Source organism: Meles meles, chromosome 19 (assembly GCF_922984935.1).
Source record: "Meles meles chromosome 19, mMelMel3.1 paternal haplotype, whole genome shotgun sequence".
NCBI classification, from domain to species: domain Eukaryota; kingdom Metazoa; phylum Chordata; class Mammalia; order Carnivora; family Mustelidae; genus Meles; species Meles meles.
The window spans coordinates 40,589,815-40,613,063 of record NC_060084.1 but is presented as its reverse complement, the minus strand read 5'-3'; the positions used below and the strand labels follow the sequence as shown (position 1 = coordinate 40,613,063).

The 23,249-nt window shown below is 50.5% G+C and overlaps 1 protein-coding gene across 1 annotated transcript in view; it reads left to right on the top strand.

Moving 5' to 3' along the window:
• The first annotated feature begins 1,310 nt into the window (after positions 1-1,310).
• The window catches only part of RHPN2 (rhophilin Rho GTPase binding protein 2), a 60,807-nt gene continuing 38,868 nt past the window's right edge, over positions 1,311-23,249 (top strand). The window contains exons 1-2 of the mRNA XM_045988456.1: positions 1,311-1,438; positions 14,955-15,070. Of these exons, the coding sequence (XP_045844412.1) occupies positions 1,370-1,438; positions 14,955-15,070 (185 nt within the window). The 5' untranslated portion in view covers positions 1,311-1,369. The remainder of the gene's footprint in view (positions 1,439-14,954; positions 15,071-23,249) is intronic.

Here is a 23,249-nt window from a genome sequence, read left to right as displayed (position 1 = left end):
TTTGTTTTGTTTTAGGGGTTCTTTTGTTTTTTGTTTAACATTTACTCGATCGTTTATCCTTGGTTGTTGCCACTATTTACTTTAAAACTCTTGAACAACCCCTGATGCACACATTTCGCCCCTCTTCCCCTCCGCCGCTCACCTCCTCCCCCCGGTTTTTTGAAGAGAAGGAAATGGTTGGCTTGTTTTGAAAGCAGATTGTGTTCTGTTCTACCTGCGGCATCCACGGCGACCGCCAAACACAGCAGCATCTGTGCAAGTGTCCCTCGGTTGGGGGAGGGGGCTTAGGGATTGCAAGACCGCGGTGCGGGGGGGCGTGGCCCCGCGAGCTTTGGGGGCGCTTCCGGCTCCCGGCCGCAGGGTCTGGGCCCTCTGTTCGCCAGGCATCTGCTCCCCGAGTCCATGGGTCAAGCGGGGTGGGTGGGTGAGAGGGTAGTGTGAACCCAGGGGTCCCCCTTTCACTCCTAAACTAGGCGCGTCCTACACCCCAGCCTAAGGGGTGCACTTTGGTCTCAGCACTTTCGGCCAGTTCGAGAGAGAGAGCACGATCTGACCCCATTTTGCAGCTGAGAAAACTGAAGCTTGAAGTGGTAGTTAAAGGCACTCAAGGACATCCGCCCAGTCTCTGCATCACAAGATACTTTCTGCCCCCCCCCCCCCAGCGCGGTCCGCGACCCCCAGTAGGTCTGCCTGGTCTCTGCAGCGAGGGTGGGGGAAGAGTAGGGTTGACCGCCACGCCAAAAGGTCTGTCACCCAGTAAGGCCCGCAGGGGCGCAGCCAACTTTCCCTTAGGGTCTCCGACTCGGGCCCGGGTCCCCCCGAGCCGGAAGCTGTTTCTGGCCGCTCGGCCTAGGGTCCAGCACTCCCGCCGCGCCTCCTACGTGGCGTCGGGTTTGATCACAGACCCCGCGACGTTCGTGCTCCTCAGGGCGGGGCCAAGCCTTCATCCTGGAGCAGCGCGCTCACCCCCGGGGCTCCAGACAAGGGGCCGGGTCCCTAGCTCCGGCCTTGCTGCGGCCTCGGAGACCCCGGGCCCGCCTCTGCGCCACAGGGCTGACACAGTATCGAAGCCCAGATTAGGGCCGCGAGGCTCGGAGAAATCGAGCGAGTTGTCCAAGGGCTCCAGCTCTCTCCACCGCGAGCCGCGGACCTGGGGCGCGGCTCCGCCCCGCCAATCCGGAGCCGGGCCGGAGCCGGGGGCGTGGTCTCGGCGGACCCCGTTCTGGCTCTAGCGCTGCTAGCCTGCCCTGGGGCGGGGCTGAAGGGGTGGCCGCGCGGGCGGGGCGGGACCGGGCGGATCCCAGCGCCCTCCTGTGCCGACGCGCGGCGAAGCCTTGCTCAGTCCGCCCTCCGCGCCCGTACTGCAAGCATGACCGACGCTCTGCTGCCCGCGGCCCCCCAGGCGCTGGAAAAGGAGAGCGACAGCTACTTTCGGAAGGTGGGCGGCTGCGGGTGGGCGGGGAGCCTACCGAGAGCTCCATATCTGCTGCAGCCAGGCTGCGGAGGGGGGCTGCGGGAGTGCGCGGCCGGGGTCGACCAGGCCGGGAGGGGGAGGGGGCGCACTGGCCTGGGGAGGGCGGGGCAGAGGCTCCTGGTGTGGGCTCCGGCGGCGGTGTACCCGGCGGCACAGTGCAGGTGGCTTCCGGGGCTGGGGGCGGGGAGCTGTGCCTGGGGGCAGCCCCACGCAGGTGGCGGCGGAGGCTGGGGGCCAGGAGGGGTGCTTGTGGCCGCCCCGGCGGGCAGTCCCACGCGACCGGGGAAGGGATCAATGCCTAGTTTGGGGGACGCCCGTGGCATTGTGGCACGTTGGAACCGGAGCCCACCTTTAATCCAAGCTTTTGGTGGGGCGCGGGTGGAGATAGAGGGATCCTCCCCTCCCCCCCAAGTGGCTTGGCGTTCTCCTTTTGCCTCCAGAACGCTTTCAGTGTACGTTTCTTCGACTTTTAGAAGGCAGGGGAGATTTGTCGGTGGGTGGTGACCTCCGGAGTTGCCCCCTTTTCTTCCCGGAATCGCCTGGGAGGGAGTGCGCGCAGCAGAAGTGAGGGCGCGGCCTCGCCCCTGCTCATTTTATACCTGAGCAGATTTATCTGATTGTTGGAGAGACCCTCCGTGAGTGCAGGCTGCGCGGGAGCCCCAGCAGGCTGCTGGGGGCGGCGAGCCACCGGCCCTGGGATAACAGCCCGACCGCCCAGTCCCTCAAAAACGACCCAACCTTCAGGATGGGGGCGCCGAGATGCCCGCAGGTGGCCAGGCCTGCTGTACAAAAGATGCTTTCGAACCCGGAGGCACGGTGACACTTTCCACCCTGCCTCCTTGGAGGTTCTAGCGATTCTAAAAATAGCTTTTGGAGGTTGGCCAGCTTTGACTGGGTAGGGTGAAAGATTGTTGTGTGTGTGTTTTTAATATATAACTCAGGACAGAAGACGGAGTTCGTAATTATAAATAGGGAAGTGAAACTGCTTCCCACAGGACAATCAATTCTTAATTGTTAATAAAAGGCTAATGATCCAGTCGGTAAATGAACTTGGAATCTTTCCTTCTTCCACGTGACACAGCCTTTGGGCTTTGGCTCTTTGGTGAGGAGCAGTAGCCCCAGGGGATGGGCAGGACGGGAGGGGAACTAGAAACAGGTGAGGTTAGAGTGGGGGAAAATTCTTTTTGGTTCACTTGCTTTTAGCATTTTTAAAAAAAAATAGTTTTAAGGTATATTTAAGTTCAAAGATGTCATCATGGAATTACAGGATTATAACTTCTAATTATGGGTGGCATTTGGGACAGAGGATCACAGGCCATGGAATTGCAGAAGGAGGTGGGGCCTGGGAATCCCTAGATCTTGGTCCTAAGGCCCCAGAACCTTTCTGCCACCCTGACAAAATTCCTGTGTCGCTTCCAGCAAGTTGCTGTCTCTTCCCGGGACTTCATTGCCTCCCCGAATCGTTTGTTCTGTCAACAGGTGGAAGTCTGGAGCCACAGGAGCATTTGGGGGAAATGACAGAGGGAGGGGATCGATGGTGAGGGTTCTATCCCCACATCTTCTGGAACAGGTTTTCCAGGAGACGATATGCACGGGAAAGAGAGAGGATGGCCCTGCAGACAGGGGAGCTGGGACAGGTTACAAGGTTGGGTGTTTCTAGGTGCACTTTCTCTGGTGGTCAGTGGGAGAGAATCGTGGGTGCCAAATACAATGAAACACTGGCTGACGATTAGAAACATCTCTTTTGAAAAGGAGATCATGTAAGGATCGTTGTGCTGCATCCTACCAGCCCAAAGAGGGTTCTTTGTACCAGAATATTAAAAGGTGTTGACGTTGCACCGTTTCTCAATTGGTGATCTGAGCCAGTTTGACCTGAATGAAAGGTAGATGTGATAACAGGTGAAAGGGGGAGGAAGAGCACCTCAGGTAGAGGGAACAGCATGGGTTAAAGGCATGAATCATGAGCACTTGCGAGGGAATCCTCTAGGATGTGGAGGCTCAAGTGGGAACGAGGCTGTTCCGGGCCATGTGTCCTGCTCAGGAAAACAGGGAACCTCAGGGATCCATTCAGGTGTTTCAAGAAGGACCAGATGTGAAAGATTCATGTCCCGGAAAGCTGAGTGATCTGTGAGTGGGGGGGGTGGGGGAGAGGCCCCGGGAGGAGTTGGGGATTGAGCTCCCGGAAATTTTCGTCATCTCTGCCTTGCCTACTTGATACCATTGATGACTTCTCAGTCAGTTATAAAGTGCTGGGTAAATACAGCCTCACCGCCCATCCTAACCGCCAGCCTGCACCCCTGACTCAAACCAGGGGTCTAGACCCGAGGCAGGGATCCCAGTGAGGAGGTCAGAATGCTGAGCGACAGCAGTGGCTGTGGGGGATGGGAAGAGCTAAGGGATGGGGTATGGGGGGTGGGGTGGGGAGGGAGGTATCTGGGTGAAAGGGCAGCACCTCCCTGAGTTGGGGGAGCCTGGAGACTGGTGTAGGGCAGGTGGATTTGGGGCCTCCCATGACATATCCACGTGGTGGTCTCAGGGGGGTGTCTATTCTACAGACTTGACAAGCATGAGAGCACCCTGGCTGGAGATGCAGCTTTGTGGGGGGGGGGGGGAGGATGCCTCCCATACACCAGTATGGGAGGCAGTTGGGATGCTGTGAGAGGGCCCAAGACAGAAGGGACAAGCAGAGGGATGGGAGGCAAGCCAGAAAGGCTGCAGTGTCAAGGAAGCCAAGAGGAGTCTTTTTTGTGGAGAGGTAGGGTTGACAAGTCAGAGGTACACTGGAAGATACTGGATTTAGTTCTTTAGGGGCTTGTTAGCTAATGAGTGGGTAGAGTCGGGGCAAAAGCCAGTATGGTGGGGGGCAGAGGGGAGAAGGTCAGAGAAGGTGATAGTCAGGGCGGGGGATTAGAGGAGAGAGAAGGAGAGAGGCTCATTTCAGAGTGAGGATGTCTAGACCCTTTTTAAAGCATGTGGGTATAGAAGTTGGGGGCTGAGGGCAGGTTGAAGATTTGGGGGAACAAGCGATGGAGGGGTCCCAGGAGGTGAGGGGCAGCGCGGGGCAGCTGGGAAACAGCTGCTTTGCATCCTGGGTGGACGAGGACCCCTGAGACTGTCCTTGGGCTTGGGAGATTTGGGGCACATTCAGAGGATCCAGTTAATTGCTACTGAAATCAGGCTTCTCTTTTATCCTATTCTTTATCCTGTCTTTTTTCTCCTCCCTTTTTTCTCAAAAATGCCATTCTGCTCCATTCATTCAGAAAGCATTTCTGGAGTGACAGCTCTGAGCCTGACCCCTGTCAGACGCTGGGGCCGACTCTACTCGCTCAGTCTGGCTTCTGTGGCCGTTCGCAATGGACCTCTTTTCCTGGGGTGCAGGCAGTGCCGGGAGTCAGTGCATTGCCCAGATAACTCCAGCCATGCCTGAATAGGAATCAGCTTCCTTTCTTTAGAACAGAGAGCAAAAAGTGTGTTTGGTGGTGGGGGTGGGGTAGGGTGGGGTGGGGTCCGTGTCCATATTCAGAGCTTCAACTCTGTCTTGTGTGACTTGCATACAAAATGCAAACAAATTGCCCAAAAGTTCACTCTGCCAGCTGGGCCCAGACCCCCGAATGTACAAGGCGATCACTGGCAGAGAAGGTCCCTAGTAAATCAAGGTCTTCTTGGGGTTGTGTAGCACTTGGCTGTACAGAGCCCGAGGACATGGACACAGCTTGGCCCCAGGCCACCAGTATAGACTCTGGCCTCCTGGGGCTGGCAGCTGTGGTGGGCGGGAAGGGGGTGTTTCTGACTTAAAAACAACCAAACCCCACAGAAAACTTTCTGGTCTATGGCAGTGTGTTTCTCTCCTGTCTGGCTTCTCACTGGTTTTTCTTTTTTTCCTTTACATCAATATGTTTACATAGATGTGCAAGCTCTATTTACTATACATTACTTTCTTTTTTTTTTTTTAATAATATTTATTTATTTGACAGAGATCACAAGTAGGCAGAGAGGCAAGCAGAGAGGGGGAAGTAGGCTCCCCTCTGAGCAGAGAGCCCGATGCAGGGCTCAATCCCAGGACCCTGAGATCATGACCTGAGCCGAAGGCAGAGGCTTAACCCCCTGAGCCACCCAGGCGCCCCTATACTTTACTTTCTTAAAAGAAACACCAGTGGAATTGGAGCTTCCTTTTCCTCAACAGATTTTCATGCTCATCTTAATGAAAGTGTGTGGGAGAATAGAAGAAGGCTTGTTCTGGCTTCTAGTTAATGCAGAGGAATCTGAGTTTCCAGGGTTCCGCATCCTGACAGCAGGTCGTCCTATAACCCGCAGGAAATCCTGTCCGTGGCCAAGAGAAAACCAGCTGGAGAAAACCTTGAGAAAGCCCTTCTCCAGGGCTGTGGAAAGGCCCTAGATGAAAGGTCTTAGCAGCTTGTGGAAGGAGAGAATCAGGACAAAGTGCAGTATTGTCTGTCCTTATCTCTGTCTCTTCATCCTTTGGGAGCACTAATGACCCAAAATGAATTTAGCCCCATTGTTTTCACCCTGGAGCTGGAGGAGAAGTTGTTTCTTGTCCACAGAAACCTCCAGGCTGGATGGGGCCCCAAGGTTCACCATGTCCTGGTTTATGGTCTCTGTTTTCTCTGGGCTTCCTCAAGGCTCCAGCAGAGAAAGAATTCTTTTTTTCTTTTTTTCACTTTTACCCAGAAACTCCTAGTTCCTGCTCTGCACCATTCATCTTAGTGAAGTGTAATTCCGTGTTAGACACATGTGCACATTGTATAATTATGAGCACACTTGTGTGTGGGGAAGCTTTCTGGGTCCGCAGAGCACAGCGTGGGTCATGGGGACTCTTCAGCTCCACTTTTATTGGGTTGTGAGAACGTTCCTCCAGGTGTCTGGACCCATCCCCTTGGAGGTTGAATCCTTTTCCAGATGGGGAGGCAGGAGGGGTCTGAAAGTTGGTGGTGCTGCCCCCTCCCTCACCCCATACACCCCCGTGACTGAACCAGGTCCTCAAGGCCAGGCTGGCTCCAGGTGAGCATCTTGGTGAGCCTTGGTGAGCGTCTGCCTAGCTGCACGGGTGCACACCGGCAATGCAGACGCTGCGTATGACAAACACCTCTTCACACTGCGGGATCCTGGCCAGGAGGGGTCGCCTGGCAGAAGCAGAATTTCCAGGGTGACTCAGAGGAGAGTCAGCGTGATGGGCTAGCTGTGACACTGTAAATGTCCCTTGTTTCCTGGGGCTATTTGGATGAATCCCAAGACACCACCTGTTGATACTAGGCATTGGCCTTAGCCTTGTCACCACTTCCTTCTCTGGCTCACGTGTGCCAGAATCTCGTGACAGAAAGGCTGCATTGGAGGTGGCCGCAGGGGACAGTGGGACGGCAGGTGCAGCCCGGCCATAGGATGGGGTGTCTGGCAGAGTGGGTAGCAAGGGGTGCCGGCCGGGAGTGAGATCTGCCTGCAGCACCAGGGACAGGGGGAGAGATGGTGAGTCCTTCTGGTCTTTCCAGTCAGACCCACGTACTTCACTGTGGCCATGTGCCCTTAGCAAGTCCCAGGGTTTTTTTGTTTTGTTTTGTTTTGTTTAAGATTTTATTTATTTATTTGACAGGCAGAGATCGCAAGTAGACAGGGAGAGAGAGGGGAGGAAGCAGGCTCCCCGCTGAGCAGAGAGCCCAATGCAGGGCTCATTCCCAGGACCCCGGGGTCATGACCTGAGCCAAAGGCAGAGGCTTTAATCCACTGAGCCACCCAGGCGCCCCCAAGTCCCAGGTTTTGATTGGGTCATAAGAAGAGGAAAGGGCAGGTGATCAAGAACTGCCGAAGAAATTTCTTTGTCTCCGATATTATTTGTGTTATAAAAGTAACATGAATTATTATAATTACAGAAAAAAGTGATTATACAGGCACCTGCCTGGCTCAGTTGGAGGAACGAATGATTCTTGATCTTGGGGGTCGTGAGTTTGAGCCCCTGTTGGGTGTAGCAGTTACTTAAAATAAGTAGACTTTTTTTTTTTTTTAAAGGCAATTACAGAACTCTATTAATTCACAGACATATACCAGCCCTTACTCCATGCAGACGCACTCCGTAGATAAGAACTGTTAACTGTTTCTGAGTGCATCCTACCGGCTGAAATAAGCAGGTCATTGGTTAGTTGGGACTGAAAATATATTTGATTTGTGGAAATTCTGGTGTTTGTAAAAGCTTTGTTATTCATTGGACTTGTTGAAAAACAACTGTGAGTGGTACATAGGAGGTGTTAGTAAAGATTCATCCCAGCCTGTGGGAATGGTTGGGGATTTTTCAGAAAAGCAGGTGCTCCTCGACGTGCAGCCCTGACACCCAGCAGAGATCCTGGAAGGGCAGGAAGGCTTTTGAAAAATGCCAGACTTAGGTTTTAATTTTTATGGATATGAAAAACTTGGATTCTGTTCCTCCAGCCTGCCCTGAATCTCTAGCATGGTGAAAAGTTAAATTAGACGTGTGTGTGCGTGTGTGTGTGTGTGTCCTGCTCTTTCGGTGCTTTCTGGTTGGCAACTTCTGGCTAACTCACAAACAATTCTGTTTTACAGAGCTGGGTGGTTGAGTGGGGGATTGCGTAACTGGGAAGGAGTGAGAAAAGCAGAGAAAATATCTTTGTGCTGTAGGAGCAGCAAAAAGCACCCTCTTCTAGCTAGGAGACCCTGCCCCCAGCCTTATGCCTGACCTGGAGATCCCAGGTTTCACACTGCGCCTTCAGTGTGCTGCAGAAACATCCCCACGTGTAAGCTTTCTCTTTGGCTGGGTGGAGGAAGAGCCTGTGCTGGTTTTCTGGGGTGAGGGAAGCCAGGCGCCAGGCACTGACCTGAGTCTGGGTGCAGGGGTGCTTGTGGGGCAAGAAAGACTGCTCCATTCCCTCTGCATCTGCCATCTGGGTGGCTTGGCTTTTTTTTCTGCCTTCCTCGGGCCCATCTCTGCAGGTGTAGGCTGAGTAGCTTTTCCTTCCTGGCAAATTAAGTGCCTCCAGTTTGCACCTGGGTATCGCTTTGATTTATTGATTTTTAAAAAAGATTTTATTTATTTTTTGGCAGACAGAGATTACAAGTAGGCAGAGAGAGAAGGGGAAGCAGGCTCCCCGCTGAGCAGAAAGCCCGATGCAGGGTTCGATTCCAGGACCCCAAGATCGAGAGCCAAAGGCAGAGGCCTTAACCCACTGAGCCACCCAGGCGCCCTTGGGTATTGCTTTTAAATACTTGTTTCCCCGCTGAGCGATGGGACTAGGCGCAAAGGGCATGTTAGGGGGATGTTGACAAAGGGAGTTGTCACTTGAGGTGGATGTATTCTAATTAGGACTCATGAAAGAATTAGTTGCAGATGCCAGAAAAATCCAGTCCAAAATCACACATAAACACACTGTGGTGCATCCCTACAATGGAATTCTAGCAATGAGAAGGAGCAGGCCGCTGATGAGTGCAGCCATATGGGTGGATCCAAAGCATGATATTCAGCACTAAGCCGGACACGGAGGAGTCTTTACTATGTGATTCCATTTATCTGAAGTTCTAGAACAAGCAGAAGACTGTGGTGAGGGAAACCACGGTATTGGTGGCCCTGGGGGTGATAAAAATGTTCTTTTTGTTTGGAGTAGTAGTTACAGAGCTTATATGTTTGTCCACACTCATTGAACTGTGTATTTAGAATCTATGTGTTTTACTATGTGTAATTTATACCTCAATTTAAAAAGTAGCTAGGGCACGAAAGGGAATGCATTGGCTCCTATAACTGAGCAATCCAGAGAGAGGAATGTTTCAGGTCTGGATCGATCTAGGGCTCAAATGTTGCTACTAGACACTCCCCATTGGTGGAAAAGTCCAATGGGGAAAAATGGAGACATCTTCCTGATGGGTCCTGATTACCCTTTGTTAGGTGCCCACTGAGTCAATCGCAGAGACCAGGGACCTTCAGTTTCCAACTGACTAGGCATGAGGTCTGTGTTCTTCCTCTTGGAAATGAGATGGAGGAGCACTGAATTACCACCCTTGACTGTCAAAGGCTGTGTTGTGGGAGAGTGGGGGTGGGGGGTGGGACCAGGTCACTGTTCCCAAAGGATGCTAAGTGATGCTGGGAATCACTCAGCAGGGAAGCACGGGAACGGTGTCAGCGATTGGGGGCGTTGCAGCCAAGCTGTCCTGGCACCCCCCCACCCCGAATTCCTGCTGCTGGGTGCTTCCTGGCCCATCTTAGAGTGGCAGCAAGCAGGGACATGGGCTTCAGTCCTGCCCCCGCCCTTCTTTCCCCTTAGGATCTTGAGTAGCTCACTTAACCTACAAGCCTCAGAACTGTGGGGTCTCGGCTGCTGTCCCAGTGTCCACACCGGTGATCTGACTCCTGGGACGCGCCATATGATGAAGCTGAGGCTTCACTTAGCACACTTGTTTTTCTGGTTGTTGGCTGTGGGACCATCCTTCCAGCATCTTAACACTGGTGCAGAAGCCCACACCTTAGTCTGGGAAGGGAACCGGCAGACTCTGTGTGGCGGAAAGACTCACTTCCCTGTAGGACCGTGACCCCCTCGAGGCCAGGATAGCGCAGCCTCTGCACCTGCCGTTCTCAGTTCCCACGCTAAGCAGGTGTGACAGGTGCTGCCTGGAACTCTGGCACAACCCCCCCAGTTTGCAGTTGCTCAACGTGCTGTTACAAACCCACCGAGGAGGGAGGTAGGGGTGAGGACTATGGGTCCCCACCAGCAGAGAACCGCTGGCGGGGGCCACTGGATAGCTAGCAGCCTCTAGAGATGCCAGAGGTTCTTTATGGCAGTCTTGCCCAGATTTGCCTCCTGGGGCTCCCTGAAGCTTCCACGTAGTCTTGTGGGTTCCTAGTGTTTCCAGCTGGCCCAACATTCCTACCTGTCAGTAAGAGGTAATGTCGTTTTGGTTCCAATTACTCAGTCATATCTAATCCTAAGCATTCCTCTGTCTTATCTAGAAACTTGACTCCGCATCTGTGGGCCAGCCAGAAATTGGGTAAAGGATAGTGAGCTGGAATGGCCACTTATCTTAGCTCTGGGAATGTACATAAAGGAATTCGTTATTAAAGCGTCTCTGTAAAATGGAACACAGCTTGGGTGGAGTGTGTGGTTTTGAGTCAGATCAGACCATCCCTTCACAGTAATTTTGGAAAGCGTAGAGGAAAGAGGGGGGCCGTTATTTTAGAACTTTAATATTCGATTGGCTTCACGTTAAAAGACATGTCATCTTCTGCCTGCAAAAAGATAGTTTCCTGGTTTTTATTTTAAATCAGAGATCATTGAATGGTTTGAGAGATGTTAGCTGTAAGACCAGTCTAACTCAGATTCTGAATATATGTGTAATTTGAACTTGGGGGTGCTGCCTGGGGGCAGGTGGGTGGTGACCTGCTGACAAGTAAGAATGAGGAATCTTTCTGGAAGGAGGAACATGACTCCTTTCTGATCCTCTGGTCCAAAGGCCACTGATACGGGGACTCCCTGAGAAGATTAGGGCTCTGAATAATTTCTCCCTCCTTGGGGTGGAGGCCACGGGCATGGCTTGGGCAGAGCTGGGGCAGAGTTGAATGGCAGCCGCAGAGAAAGGGCATCTCTAAACGGAGTGCTGCCTGGCAGTTACCCCGGGGGGTAACCGCAGCCCCCCTCCGTGGACAGAACCTAGAGATAAGCTTCACAAAGGAATGGAGCCCTCACTCAGATCCTAGGGCTTTTTACCTCCCAGAGTGGGAAGCACACTGGTATGTTAAAGTGAAACTTTCATTCTGATCTTAAACTTTTCGGAGTGGAACATTGCAGTCCATATATTCTAGGAAATAATGAACAGATGACACAAGACAGTTCACTGAAGAGGCAATTCACGTGATCAATAATATATGAAAAAAAAGTTTACCAATAATAAATGCATATTGGGAGAACAGGATGCCTGTTGTTGTGTATCAACTTGGCAAAGATTAAAAATAATACTTTTCAGCAGTGGGTTAAATGCTGACTCTTGGTTTCAGCTCAGGTGGTGACCTCAGGGTCGTGAGATCGAGCCCCACATGGAGCTACATGCTCAGCACAGAGTCGGCTTGGGTTTCTCTGTCTGCTTCTCACCCCTGCTCTCTTTCTCTAAAGTAAATGAAAAGAATACTTTTCAGTTCAAAAATAGACACCTCGTTTGAAATGAGCCAATATCCGAATCTGTATTTCTCCAAGGAAGAATCACAAGTGGCCGATAAGCACGTGAAGAGCCGTTAAACATCATGAACCATCCAGGAAATGCAAATCCAAACCATATAGAGATCTCACACACACTAGGTTGTCTATTAAAAAAAAATAATAATTGGTAGTATTGAGGATATGGATAAATTGGAACCCTCACATACTGTTGGTGGGAATGTAAAATCATATAGCCACTTCGGAAAATAGTTTGACATTTCCTCAAATGGTTAGACCCAGGATTAACCATATGGCATAACAGTTCCACTCCTCGATGGATAGCCAAGAGCAAGGAAAAAAAAATACCCACATAAAAATGTGTACACAGATAAGCAGCCCTATTCATATAGCCAAAAAGTGAAAATATTCCCAAATGTCTATCAGCTGATGAATGGATAAATTAATGTGGAACATTCTTGTATTGGGGTATTAGTCAGGGACAAATAGGATTAGGGTACTGATACACGGATAAACCTTAAAAAATCATGCTACAGGGCGCCTGGGTGGTTCAGTGGGTTGAGCCGCTGCCTTCGGCTCAGGTCATGATCTCAGGGTCCTGGGATCGAGTCCCACATCAGACTCTCTGCTCAGCAGGGAGCCTGCTTCCCCCTCCTCTCTGCCTGCCTCTCTGCCTACTTGTGATCTCTCTCTCTCTCTGTCAAAAAATAAATAAAATCTTAAAAAAAAAATTATTAAAAAAATCCTGCTACATGAAGGAAGCCCATCTCAAAAGACCATGTTTTGTATAATTCCATTTGTATGAAAATGTCCAGAATAAGTAAATCTATAAAGACAGAAAGTAGAGGGGCACCTGGGTGGCTCAGTGGGTTAAGCCTCTGCCTTCGGCTCAGGTCATGATCTCAGGGTCCTGGGATGGAGCCCTGCATTGGGCTCTGTTCAGCAGGGGGCCTGCTTCCCCTGGTCTCTCTGCCTGCTATTCTGTCTACTTGTGATCTCTCTCTTTCTGTCAGATAAATAAATAAAATCTTTAAAAAAAAACACCAAAAAACAGAAAGTAGATTTGTGGTTGCCTAAGGCTAAGGGGGAAAGGGAGTGCCTTTCTTTCTTGGAGGGTAATTAGGCTGGTGCACCTGAGGTCTTAAAGAAGTTTTGTGCCTCTAGGTCTGTACCTCTGCCCTGGAAATATACCTTAAAAAATAAAGTAGAGGGGCGTCCGGGTGGCTCAGTGGGTTAAAGCCTCTGCCTTCGGCTCAGGTCATGATCCCAGGGTCCTGGGATCAAGCCCCGCATCGGACTCTCTGCTTGGCAGGAGGCCTGCTTCCTCTTCTCTCTCTCTCTGCCTGCCTCTCTGCCTAATTGTGATCTCTGTCTGTCAAATAAATAAATAAAATCTTAAAAAAAAAGTAAAAAAAAAATAGAGGTTTATAAAGATTCATCCTTACATATATGTATCAAATAATTATATATAATAGCAAATACATCGGGGCTCCTGGGTGGCTCAGTCAGTTAAGCAGCTGTCTTCAGCTCAGGTAAAGATCTTGGGGTCCTGGGATCGAGCCCCACATCTAGCTCCCTGCTCAGCGGGGAGCCTGCTTCTCCCTTTGCCACTCCCCCCGCTTGTCTTCTCTCTCAAATAAATAAATAAAATATTTTTTAAAAAAGCAGATACCTGGGGCGCCTGGGTGGCTCAGTGGGTTAAGCCGCTGCCTTCGGCTCAGGTCATGATCCCAGGGTCCTGGGATCGAGTCCCGTATCGGGCTCTCTGCTCAGCAGGGGGCCTGCTTCCCCTCTCTCTCTGCCTGCCTCTCTGCCTACTTGTGATCTCTTTCTGTCAAGTAAATAAATAAAATCTTTTAAAAAAAAAAGCAGATACCTGGAAGCAATCCGAATGTCCAACTCCAAGGAAATGGTCAGTCTTTTTTTTTTTTTTTCCAAAGGGGCATATTATGCAATCATCAAAGTCTTGGTTTTGAGAAACATTTCATAATAAAGGAAAGTTTCATGCTAGAGTAGTATGTGAGAAATTTAGATAAACGGTACGTGCCACTGTCAGAAAAGGGTTAATATAGTAGGCTTGAGGCTGTTGTTCTTGGAAGGCCTGCCTGGGAAGGTTGGCCCCTCCCTGGCATCTGGGAACCTGGCTCTCCCAGTGTTCCCTCCATCCCCTAACTGATAAGGTTTGGCTCACCTCCCCTAGGCCAATGGCACAGACCACGTGGGTTAGGAGGAATACCTGCTTTCCTCCTGGGAGTCTAGAATTTGGGTACATTCTAGGCAAGGGGTGCCTTTGTGATCAGGCCCCTGTAAAACCACTGGGTGTTGATTTTCTTTCTTTCTTTCTTTTTTTTTTTCAGTAAGTCCATACTTTATTCACATTTCCTCCGGTTTACCTAGTACCCTCCCACCCAGAGCACCACATCTTTTTTTTTTTTTTTTTTTTTTTGGAGAAATGTCCTATTCTTTTCTTTTTCTTTTTTTTTCTTTTTATTATTTTTTAAATTAATTTATTTTTTTTTTCAGCATTAACAGTATTCATTGTTTTTCACAACACCCAGTGCTCCATGCAATACGTGCCCTCCCTATTACCCACCACCTGTTCCCCCAACCTCCCACCCCCGACCCTTCAAAACCCTCAGGTTGTTTTTCAGAGTCCATAGTCTCTTATGGTTCGCCTCCCCTTCCAATTTTTTTTTTTTTTATAAACATATAATGTATTTTTATCCCCAGGGGTACAGGTCTGTGAATCGCCAGGTTTACACACTTCACAGGGGTGTTGATTTTCTAATGGGCCAACCTGGGTGGTGACGTCGGACACACGATGCATTTTTGTTGCTGGGGGAAGGAGGTTATGCTCTGTGTGACCCCCTCATGGGTGGGAGAAAGCATAAGGGAGCCTCCCTGTGGATTGCTCTAGAATCTACCCTTGTCCTCCCCCCTTGTGAACCAACTCTGTATCCTTATGAAGTTGCTGTCATACAGCTGTGAGCGCAATTACCTGCTGAGTCCTCTGAGTCTTGGTGAATTTGAACGTGGGCTGATCTTGGGCACTCCCAACACCTCACTAATATGAAAAATAACAATATGTGTCTAAAAATACACAGGCAGGGAACCAACATACAGTGGCTGTTTTGGAGTTGTGTTGTTATGAGTGACTTTTATTTTCTTTTGATACTTTTCAATATTTTGTGTATTTCCTGTTTTGATGTTACTCTTATTTTCAGAACAGGTTCATTTTTAAAACATTTCTGTTACATTCAGTGTTGTCATTGTCATGTTTAGAGTGGCTGACGTCTGAAGGGTCATCTCTCATTTTCCCTTAGGGTTGCAATCCCCTTGCACAAACTGGCCGGAGCCGACTGCAGAATCAGAGGGCTGCCTTGAACCAGCAGATCCTGAAAGCCGTGCGGATGAGAACAGGAGCAGAAAACCTCCTGAAGTGAGTGACCACTGGCTTCACTGCCTTGTCAGGGAGCCAGCCTCTCCTGGGGCCTATCCTTCCTGAAACTCTCAGGCCTGCCCAGTTTCCTCTCTAACTCTTGTGGGTTTTTTTTTGTTTTGTTTTGTTTTGTTTTTTTAAACTTTGGGGTCCCCTCCTTGTTGCTGATGCCTGGAGCAGACCCCTTCCTTGCCTAGAGCCTGATTTTATTCAAGACAAGTATTTTACCCAGCCTGTTTGTGTGATTGGCCATGGGGGAAGCCAGTGATCACATTCTTTTGTTTTCCCTGCTTTGTATGGGATGTGTCTGTCTGTTTTCTCTATTGCCTAGTGGAGAAACGATGCCTGGCTAGAATCACTGCTTGGTAACTATCTGCTGGATGTATAAAGGAGAGGAAGGCAGGAGGGAGGGAATGGAACATTTCTGTTGCCAGTGTCCATCCCTCTAAGGAGAGGCCCCAGTGCAGCCCCCATGGCCTTGGGGCTCTGAAGGGAAAATAATTACTTATCAAGCTTCGAACTCAGTGAAAATTCACCTGTGTCCTAGGTAGCTATAAGCTCCCCCCACATCCTTCAATGCCAGGCCAGACAGTGTGCCAGCTTCCTCTTGTTTCAAAAGAGTGCAGCCTTTCTTCTTCCTCCAGAGTTCTGGGGGTAGCTCTTGTCAGCCCCATGCCACCTTCTGCACTGGGTGGCCCCCACCGTGCCTGCTGCCTGGCCAAGTGAGACAGATGCCTCCTATAGCCTCAGAAAGAGATTGGGGGCGGGGGGGGGGGGCTCTTTCAGGGACCTGGAACCTATAAACCCAGAGGGAACCCGGAAACCTGGCAGGATATGAATCCTGGGTGTTCCCAGTGGGTCAGCTGTGTCGTTGGAAGCCGGTGAGCGCCCAGAGGTGCTCAGAGACTGTTGGGAAAAACAAATACACCAAACCAGGCTTCCCCTGCTTGTGCCATCTCTCTCTCTTTCTTTTTGGCAAATAAGTAAATAAAATCTTTTAAAAAATAAAATAAACAGGGTAAATTCATTTCTGTATCTCTTCCCTAGGAAAGATGTCTGAGATACTAAGTGGGGGGACAGGAAGGTGCAGGACAGTTTGCCTTGCTTATGTGTTTACAGGATTGGTATGTATGTTTGTTGGTTTTTGAAGATTTATTTATTTATTTGACAGAGAGAGACACAGCGAGAGAGGGAACATAAGCAGGGGGAGTGGGAGAGGGAGAAGCAGGCTTCCCGCTGAGCAGGGAGCCTGATGTGGGGCTCAATCCCAGGACCCCAGGATCACGACCTGAGCCGAAGGCCGATGCTTAACCGACTGAGCCACCCAGGCACCCAGAATTGGTATGTTTGCTTTTGTGCACACAGAGACTTCTTCCAGAAAAGATGAAGAAAGAAGCTCTTAGAGTCAGCTCTTGGGAGCAAGACCAGGAATGGGCATGGAGGTGACTCTTGTCATGTCCCTGCCTCCAGTGTTTGGATGTTCTTTTACAAAGTGCAGGAATTACTTCTCATTTTTATAGTGAGATCCTGCCAGTGCCTGGAGGATAACATCACCAACCACCTAAACCTACCACCAGCTCCTGAACAACCGTGCTGTGCGTAGGCATCAGTACATGTAGGCTAGCATAGAGTACGCAAGTCCTAGCGTGGTCAGGGTTCTGAAAATCTCTTCTCCAGCTACTTCTGTAACAGGGTGGAAGCTAGGCTGTGACTGGAGGAGACTGCGAAACTATTAGGATATTAGGACATTTCACCTTTTTTTTTTTTTTTTAAAGTTTATTTACTTACTTATTTTTAAGTAATTTCTACACCCAGCATGGGGCTCAGACTCGCAACCCTGAGATCAAGAATCACACGCTCCACCACCTGAGCCAGCCAGGCACCCCACTACATTTCACCTTTTAAAGTGTCTGGTAGGGCACCTGAGTGGCTCAGTTGGTTGAGCAACTGCCTTCGGCTCAGGTCATGATCCCAGAGTCTCAGGATCGAGTCCCGCATCAGGCTCCCAGCTCCACGGGGAGTCTGGTTCTCCCTCTGACCTTCTCCCCTCTCATACTCTTATTCACTCTCACTCTCTCAAATGGATAAATAAAATCTTTAAATAAAAATGTCTGGCAGCGGGGCACCTGGGTGGCTCAGTGGGTTAAGGCCTCTGCCTTCAGCTCAGGTCATGATCCCAGGGTCCTGGGATCAGGCCCCACATGGGGCTCTCTGCTCAGCAGGGAGCCTGCTTCCTCCTCTCTCTCCCTGCCTGCCTCTCTGACTAGTTGCAATCTCTGTCTATCAAATATATAAATAAAATCTTAAAAAAAAAAAAATGTCTGGCAGCGTCCTTGTCCCCAGAGAAGCCTGGAGCTGGGGATGGTCTGGTAGCTTGGGAGAGGCCCCCAGTTTCAGGAGAGGTGTCCCTGGGCTCGCTGTGCTGGGAAGGGAAGGCTGCGGATGCGTTCCCCTCCCCCGCCCCCCACTCCATCCTCCCTGGTGTGATTTGTGGTGGCTGGTTTTGGTTGAGACTTTGATGTGGCTAAGGAGGCAGGCGGGCAGCTCAGTGGCTCCCCCAGAGTGGATTGCCGTGGGTTGCACGGTTCGTTCAGCCCCTAAACGAATTTGCTGAGCACCTAGGAAGTGGCAGGCCTTGTTTGTGGTGCAAGAGGAGAAGGCTACGGGCCGTGCTTTCACGAGGCCTGATTTCCTGTGGGGGGACCTAATCCACAGCAGACAAGTCCAGTCATGTCAGAGGTGATGTTTTCTAGGGCGTCGATAAAAGGGAGATGTGACCGCGTGGCGCAGCCTTAGAAACTGGGCCAGTTGGCGGGGGGGCGGAGGCTCCTGTCTGACCAGGGGCCTTGGCATTTCTAAGGCAGGAACCAGGGTGGTTTTGTCTGTCTTCCTCTTTTAATGACAGCAGCAAGTACCCTCAGAGCCCCGGTGTTCAAGCTCTTTGTCAGGTTGGCCGTTGTCGTTAAGCTGGGAGCGTGGGGGCGGGGTGGGGTTGTTAATGATTTTCACAGTGGCCTCAAAGTTCAAAGTGGTCCTTTCTAGAGAATGTTGGGAGAGAGAACCCTAAAGGTATTTATTAATCTCATTCCGGCCGCACCAACGGTTTCCCGAAAACAAATAAAGTGTTCGGCCAAGTCCGGCTCTGGGCCTGTGGTTGTTGCTGGGCGGCTGATTGGGTGGCTGTCCCTGCTGCCAGGAGGTAGTTTCTCTCATAAATTGGGTGCCGCTGTCCTGTGTGTGCACCTGTCGGCCTTCAGGTTCTTAGGTGTCCCTCCACAGCCCTCTGATAAAGATAGGGAGTTTTGGGAGGGGGCACCTGTGTGACTCGGTTGGTTCAGTGTCTGACTCTTGGTTTCAGTTCAGGTCATGGTCCCACAGTCATGGAATTGAGCCCCATTTCGGGCTCTTGTGTTCAGCTTGGAATCTGCTTCAGATTCTCTCTCCCTCTCCCTCTGCCACTCCTTATACTCTCTCTTTCTTTCTCACATAAATGAAAATTTTTTTTTAAAAAAAGAGCATTTTGGAAGAAGTCCCCCAGATGCAGGAGGGTGGGAGTCCCAGTGCTTACCTGCATTGGTAGGGGGCTCAGCAGGCACTGAGAGGAGCCAGGCTTTTTACCCCTTCAAGGTCTTCTCCTCCTCTGACCTGGATCTGCCAAGAGTCCATGAGCTTCCTGGAGTTTGACGGGGAAGAGATCCGATATTTTTTAAATGTACTTTTCTAGGCTGAGCAAGGACAATATTCTCTCTCTTTCCCTAGCACCCTGTCCTCCCTTGAGTAAAGCTGGGGTGGAAATGTGATGCTGTTTCTCTGAAACAGAGATGGTCTTTGTGAGATTTAAGCACGTTGCCACGACATTCCGTTTTTAAATAACTGGCCCTTTGCATAAGGGCCGGCCATTCAACGTCTGTGGGCTCAGGTTCCCCTCTTGTACTGGTACCTTCTGGGCTAGAGCAGGGCTGGCCCACCGTGAGGTTTACAGGGGCTGAGTGGGCTTGGGAAAGACCGGAGGAGCTGGGCCTGGTGCTGTGAGGCAGTAGAGAGTGGTGGGGACAGTGGCCAAGTGCAGAGCATATGCTCTCTCTGGAGGGGCCGCCTGCCGTGTGCCTCAAGTGGAGGGGAGGACTGAGGTTCATAGGTCTGCAGGTTTTTATTTTTGTTTTTGTTTTTGCAGAAGATAGAGATCTGACCTTTTTCTCTCCTTTTTTCCTTTTTTTGAATCTTCTGGTGCATAGTTCAGTGGGGGGGGGGGGGGGGCGGTGTTGGGAATAACGCCCTGAGGACCAAGTGCACAAGCTTTCCCTTGACCTCGAGTTTGTAACCCCTGGGCCGGAGGGTCATGAAGCTCTGGGCCAGGGGTGACAGGGGTAGCATCAGCTGTAATAAGAGTGACTTGAGGTTAGTGGCTGCTCACATGGTCAGTTCTTACAGAGGCTGGTGTGTGTCTGTGCTGTGAGGTGTGGGAGCCCCCTTGGCCTTTGGGGCCCACAGCAACCTTGAGGCCTGCCTTCCTACCCTGGCTACACTGGGATCAGATGTCCTGCCAGATCCGCTGATCTGCTGCCCTCCCTGGTGGCCACAGGAGGCCACCAGGTGGTACTTGCAGGATTTGGGGTCAGATGGATTAAGGTCCAAACTGTTCCAGTAAGGTCTCCGAAGCTGGTACAAGTCTTTGATGCTTGTCAGTGTGGCTGTTCAAGGTGGGGGCAAGGGGGGAGGGACAAATATTTTACTAGAAGGCTTGGGAAAAAAAGTTACATTAAAGCAAATGGAGTTATATGGGTCAGCATTCAAAATTCACCTGCATCTTTAAGAGAAAACACCGACGTTAAAGAAATTTTGGACTTGAAGCAAAGAAGCAAGCCATAGTCACGTAGGAGCTAATTCTTATTTTTTTTTTATAAAGGTTTTGTTTATTTTTTGACAGAAAGAGAGAGATCACAAGTAGGCAGAGAGGCAGGCAGAGATAGAGAGGAAGGGAAGCAAGGAAGGGAAGCAGGCTCCCCAGTGAGCAGAGAGCCTGATGCGGGGCTCGATCCCAGTACCCTGGGATCATGACCTGAGCTGAAGGCAGAGGCTCTAACCCACCACCCAGGCGCCCACGCAGGAGCTAATTCTTAAGGTGGAAAAGGTCTCAACAGCTCCAAATTCAGGGAAAGAAGGTGTGGGTGTGGTCAGTACCCTCGGGAAATAATTGAATGTCGCTTTCTGTCCCCATTCACGCTTGTTGGGCCGATCACTCATAGAGTCAGTGGGAGGCCTTCTCATTCTTGACTTTCTGCAAGTGTGTGCGTGCTCTTTATGAAAAACCCAAGGGAAGAGGCCTTTCCTTGGAGGTCCAGGCCAGAGGGAGGCCATGGAGAACGTAAATTGGAGACTTGGCTGAAACACCGTCTGCCCCTTCCTGCTTGACCTTAAGGGCTGTTTTGGCTCTAACCTCAGTTATTGGGCCATAAGGTTCTCAGAGGAGGTTTGCAGTCAAGGGGAAGGTGAGAAGAAAGCCATGTTCTTCCAAGGAGGCCCAAAGAAGTGATTTGTTGCCATCTGGAAAGACCACCCAGATGCAGAGCATCAGTATTGAGGAGACCGAGGCTCTGGTTTTAATTCATAATTTGGGCCAGCTGATTCTATTTTCATAATGTTACCCTGGCTCTCCCCTCCGCCTGGACACATACGTCATACTCAATTGATTGACCTTATTTGAGAAGTCCCCTTTCGGGACGCCTGGGTGGCTCAGTGGATTAAGCCGCTGCCTTCGGCTCAGGTCATGATCTCAGGGTCCTGGGATCGAGCCCCGCATCGGGTTCTCTGCTCCGCAGGGAGCCTGCTTCCTCCTGCCTCTCTGCCTACTTGTGATCTCTCTCTGTCAAATAAATAAATAAAATCTTTAAAAAAAAAAAAAAAAAAAGAGAAGTCCCCTTTCACCAGCGAATCTTTGAAAAATCATTCTCTGTGCTAGAAGCAGCTTATACTCCGGGGTTGGTTTCCCATTTCCATTAGTCCTCATACCCAAAGGTTAGCATTGTGGAGACTGACCCTTAAGCCCACTCCGCGCCCCTTCCCTGGCCACAACTTTTCCAGAGTGACCCACCCAGAGGTCCATGTCCAAAGAGCAGCTCACTGATTTGTTGCAAATCCTAAATCTCAAATTGCCAAGTCAAGAGGGAAGAGAAGTGGTAAATCGGTATATAGAAGTGGAAAAAGTCCAATTGGCCTATTTAGAGGCTCTGCAGATATTTGGGTAAGGGTCTTAGGGTGCAGATTGTTATATTTAAGTTGGATCTACTCTATTGCTGAGAACCAGTCCCCCCACCCCCGCCATTGCTTCTAGAGAAGTGGTCTTTACTCTATTGTTTTTCATCAACTGAAATCTGTTGAGCCCCCACCATGTGGAAAAGACAATGCCAGTTCCCGGGAGAAAGAGAAAGAAATAGAAGGCAAAGTTCTTGTTCTCCATCCTAACTTCTGTATCCTTTGTTGGTCACGGGCCGCAGTTTGCCTCGGAGCTTCCTGGCAGGCCCTATGAAGAAGGGGCTGTGACTCACAACATATCAGACCCATTGGTTCCGCCAAAGGCAGACCAGTTGCAAAGAAGCAGCTCTTCCCAGTTTCTTTCCTTGTGTCCTTGTGGACATGACCGCCTAGTCAGTCAGTCACATTCTCAGAAACACCTGAGAATTTTACAGATTTGTGCAGATTTTACAAATGGCAGATTGTGACTTTAGTGTTTAACGAAATCAATTCAGGGGGTTGCTGTGGTGTTATAAAAAATAAATATCTGGGGGGTGCCTGGCTGGCTCAGTCGGTAGAATGTGGGACTCGATCTCGGGATTGTGAGTTCGAGCCCCATGTTGGGCATATTCTAATTCAAAATAAATGAATACTCTGCCTGGTTCCTCGCACAGAGCTCTTAGAACCCTTGGAACCTCGTATCTTCTGTGTGCAAATGGGGGAACAGGACCTTCAAAATGGTACTTTTATTTTTATTTATTTAATTTTTTAAAAAGATTTTATTTGTTTATTTGACAGACAGAGATCACAAGTAGGCAGAGAGGCAGGCAAAGAGAGAGAGGGGGAAGCAGGCTCCCTGCTGAGCAGAGAGCCCGATGTGGGGCTCGATCCCAGGACCCCGGGATCATGACCCGAGCCAAAGGCAGAGGCTTTAACCCACTGAGCCACCCAGGCGCCCCCAAAATGGGTCTTTTAACCAGGAAGACCAAACCTGGTAAGAGGATTGTAATTTATAGCACCACCCCTAGACTTCCAGGGAGGGGGAGGGGGCTAAAGATGGAGTTCAGTTGCCAATGGCCAATGACTTCATTGATTGTGCCCACATAATGAAACAGGGCAGCCTCCCTGCAGCCCCTCACAATGAGCTTTGGGAGCTTCCATGTTGGTGAAGACATCGAGGTGCTGGGGGCGTGGCGTGCCTGGAGAGAACATGGAAGCCGCTCCCCCTCCTCGGCCTGTGGGTCTGTTCCAGCTGACTGCTCTGAAGTTGTGTCCTTTAAAATAAACCACAGTAAATATAAGCAAAGTGATCTCCTGAGTGTTCTGAGTCATTCTGGCAAATTGCCATAGAAGGGTGTTGGGAGAACCTTGGTTTGTAGCTGGTTGGTCGCAAGTAGAGGTGCTTCCCCCCCAACCTTGTGACTGGCAACTGACATGGGGGCAGTCTTGGGGATACTGAGCCTTTAACCTGTGGGAATTCAGTTGAATTGAATTGAATTGCTGGGCACGCAGTTGGTGTCAGAGAATCAGAACAGGAGAGTTACTTTTAAAAAAAGTAAAAAAAGGGGCTCTTGGGTGGCTCAGTGGGTTAAAGTGACCTCTGCCTTTGGCTCAGGTCATGATCCCGGGGTCCTGGGATAGGCCCCGCATCGGGCTCTCTGCTCGGCAGGGAGCCTGCTCCCCTTCCTCTCTCTGCCTGCCTCTCTGCCTACTTATGGTCTCTGTCAAATAAATAAATAAAATCTTAAAAAAAAAAAAAAGTGAAAAAAGTAAGCTATTTTTTAAAAAAAATGGATGCCTGGGTGGCTCAGTTGGTTGAACGTCTGCCTTCGGCTCAGGTCATGATCCTGGGGTCCTGGGATCAAGTCCCACTTCGGGCTCCTTGCTCAGCAGAGAGCCTGCTCCTCCCTCTCCCTCTGCCTGCCACACCCCCTGCTTGTGCTCATGT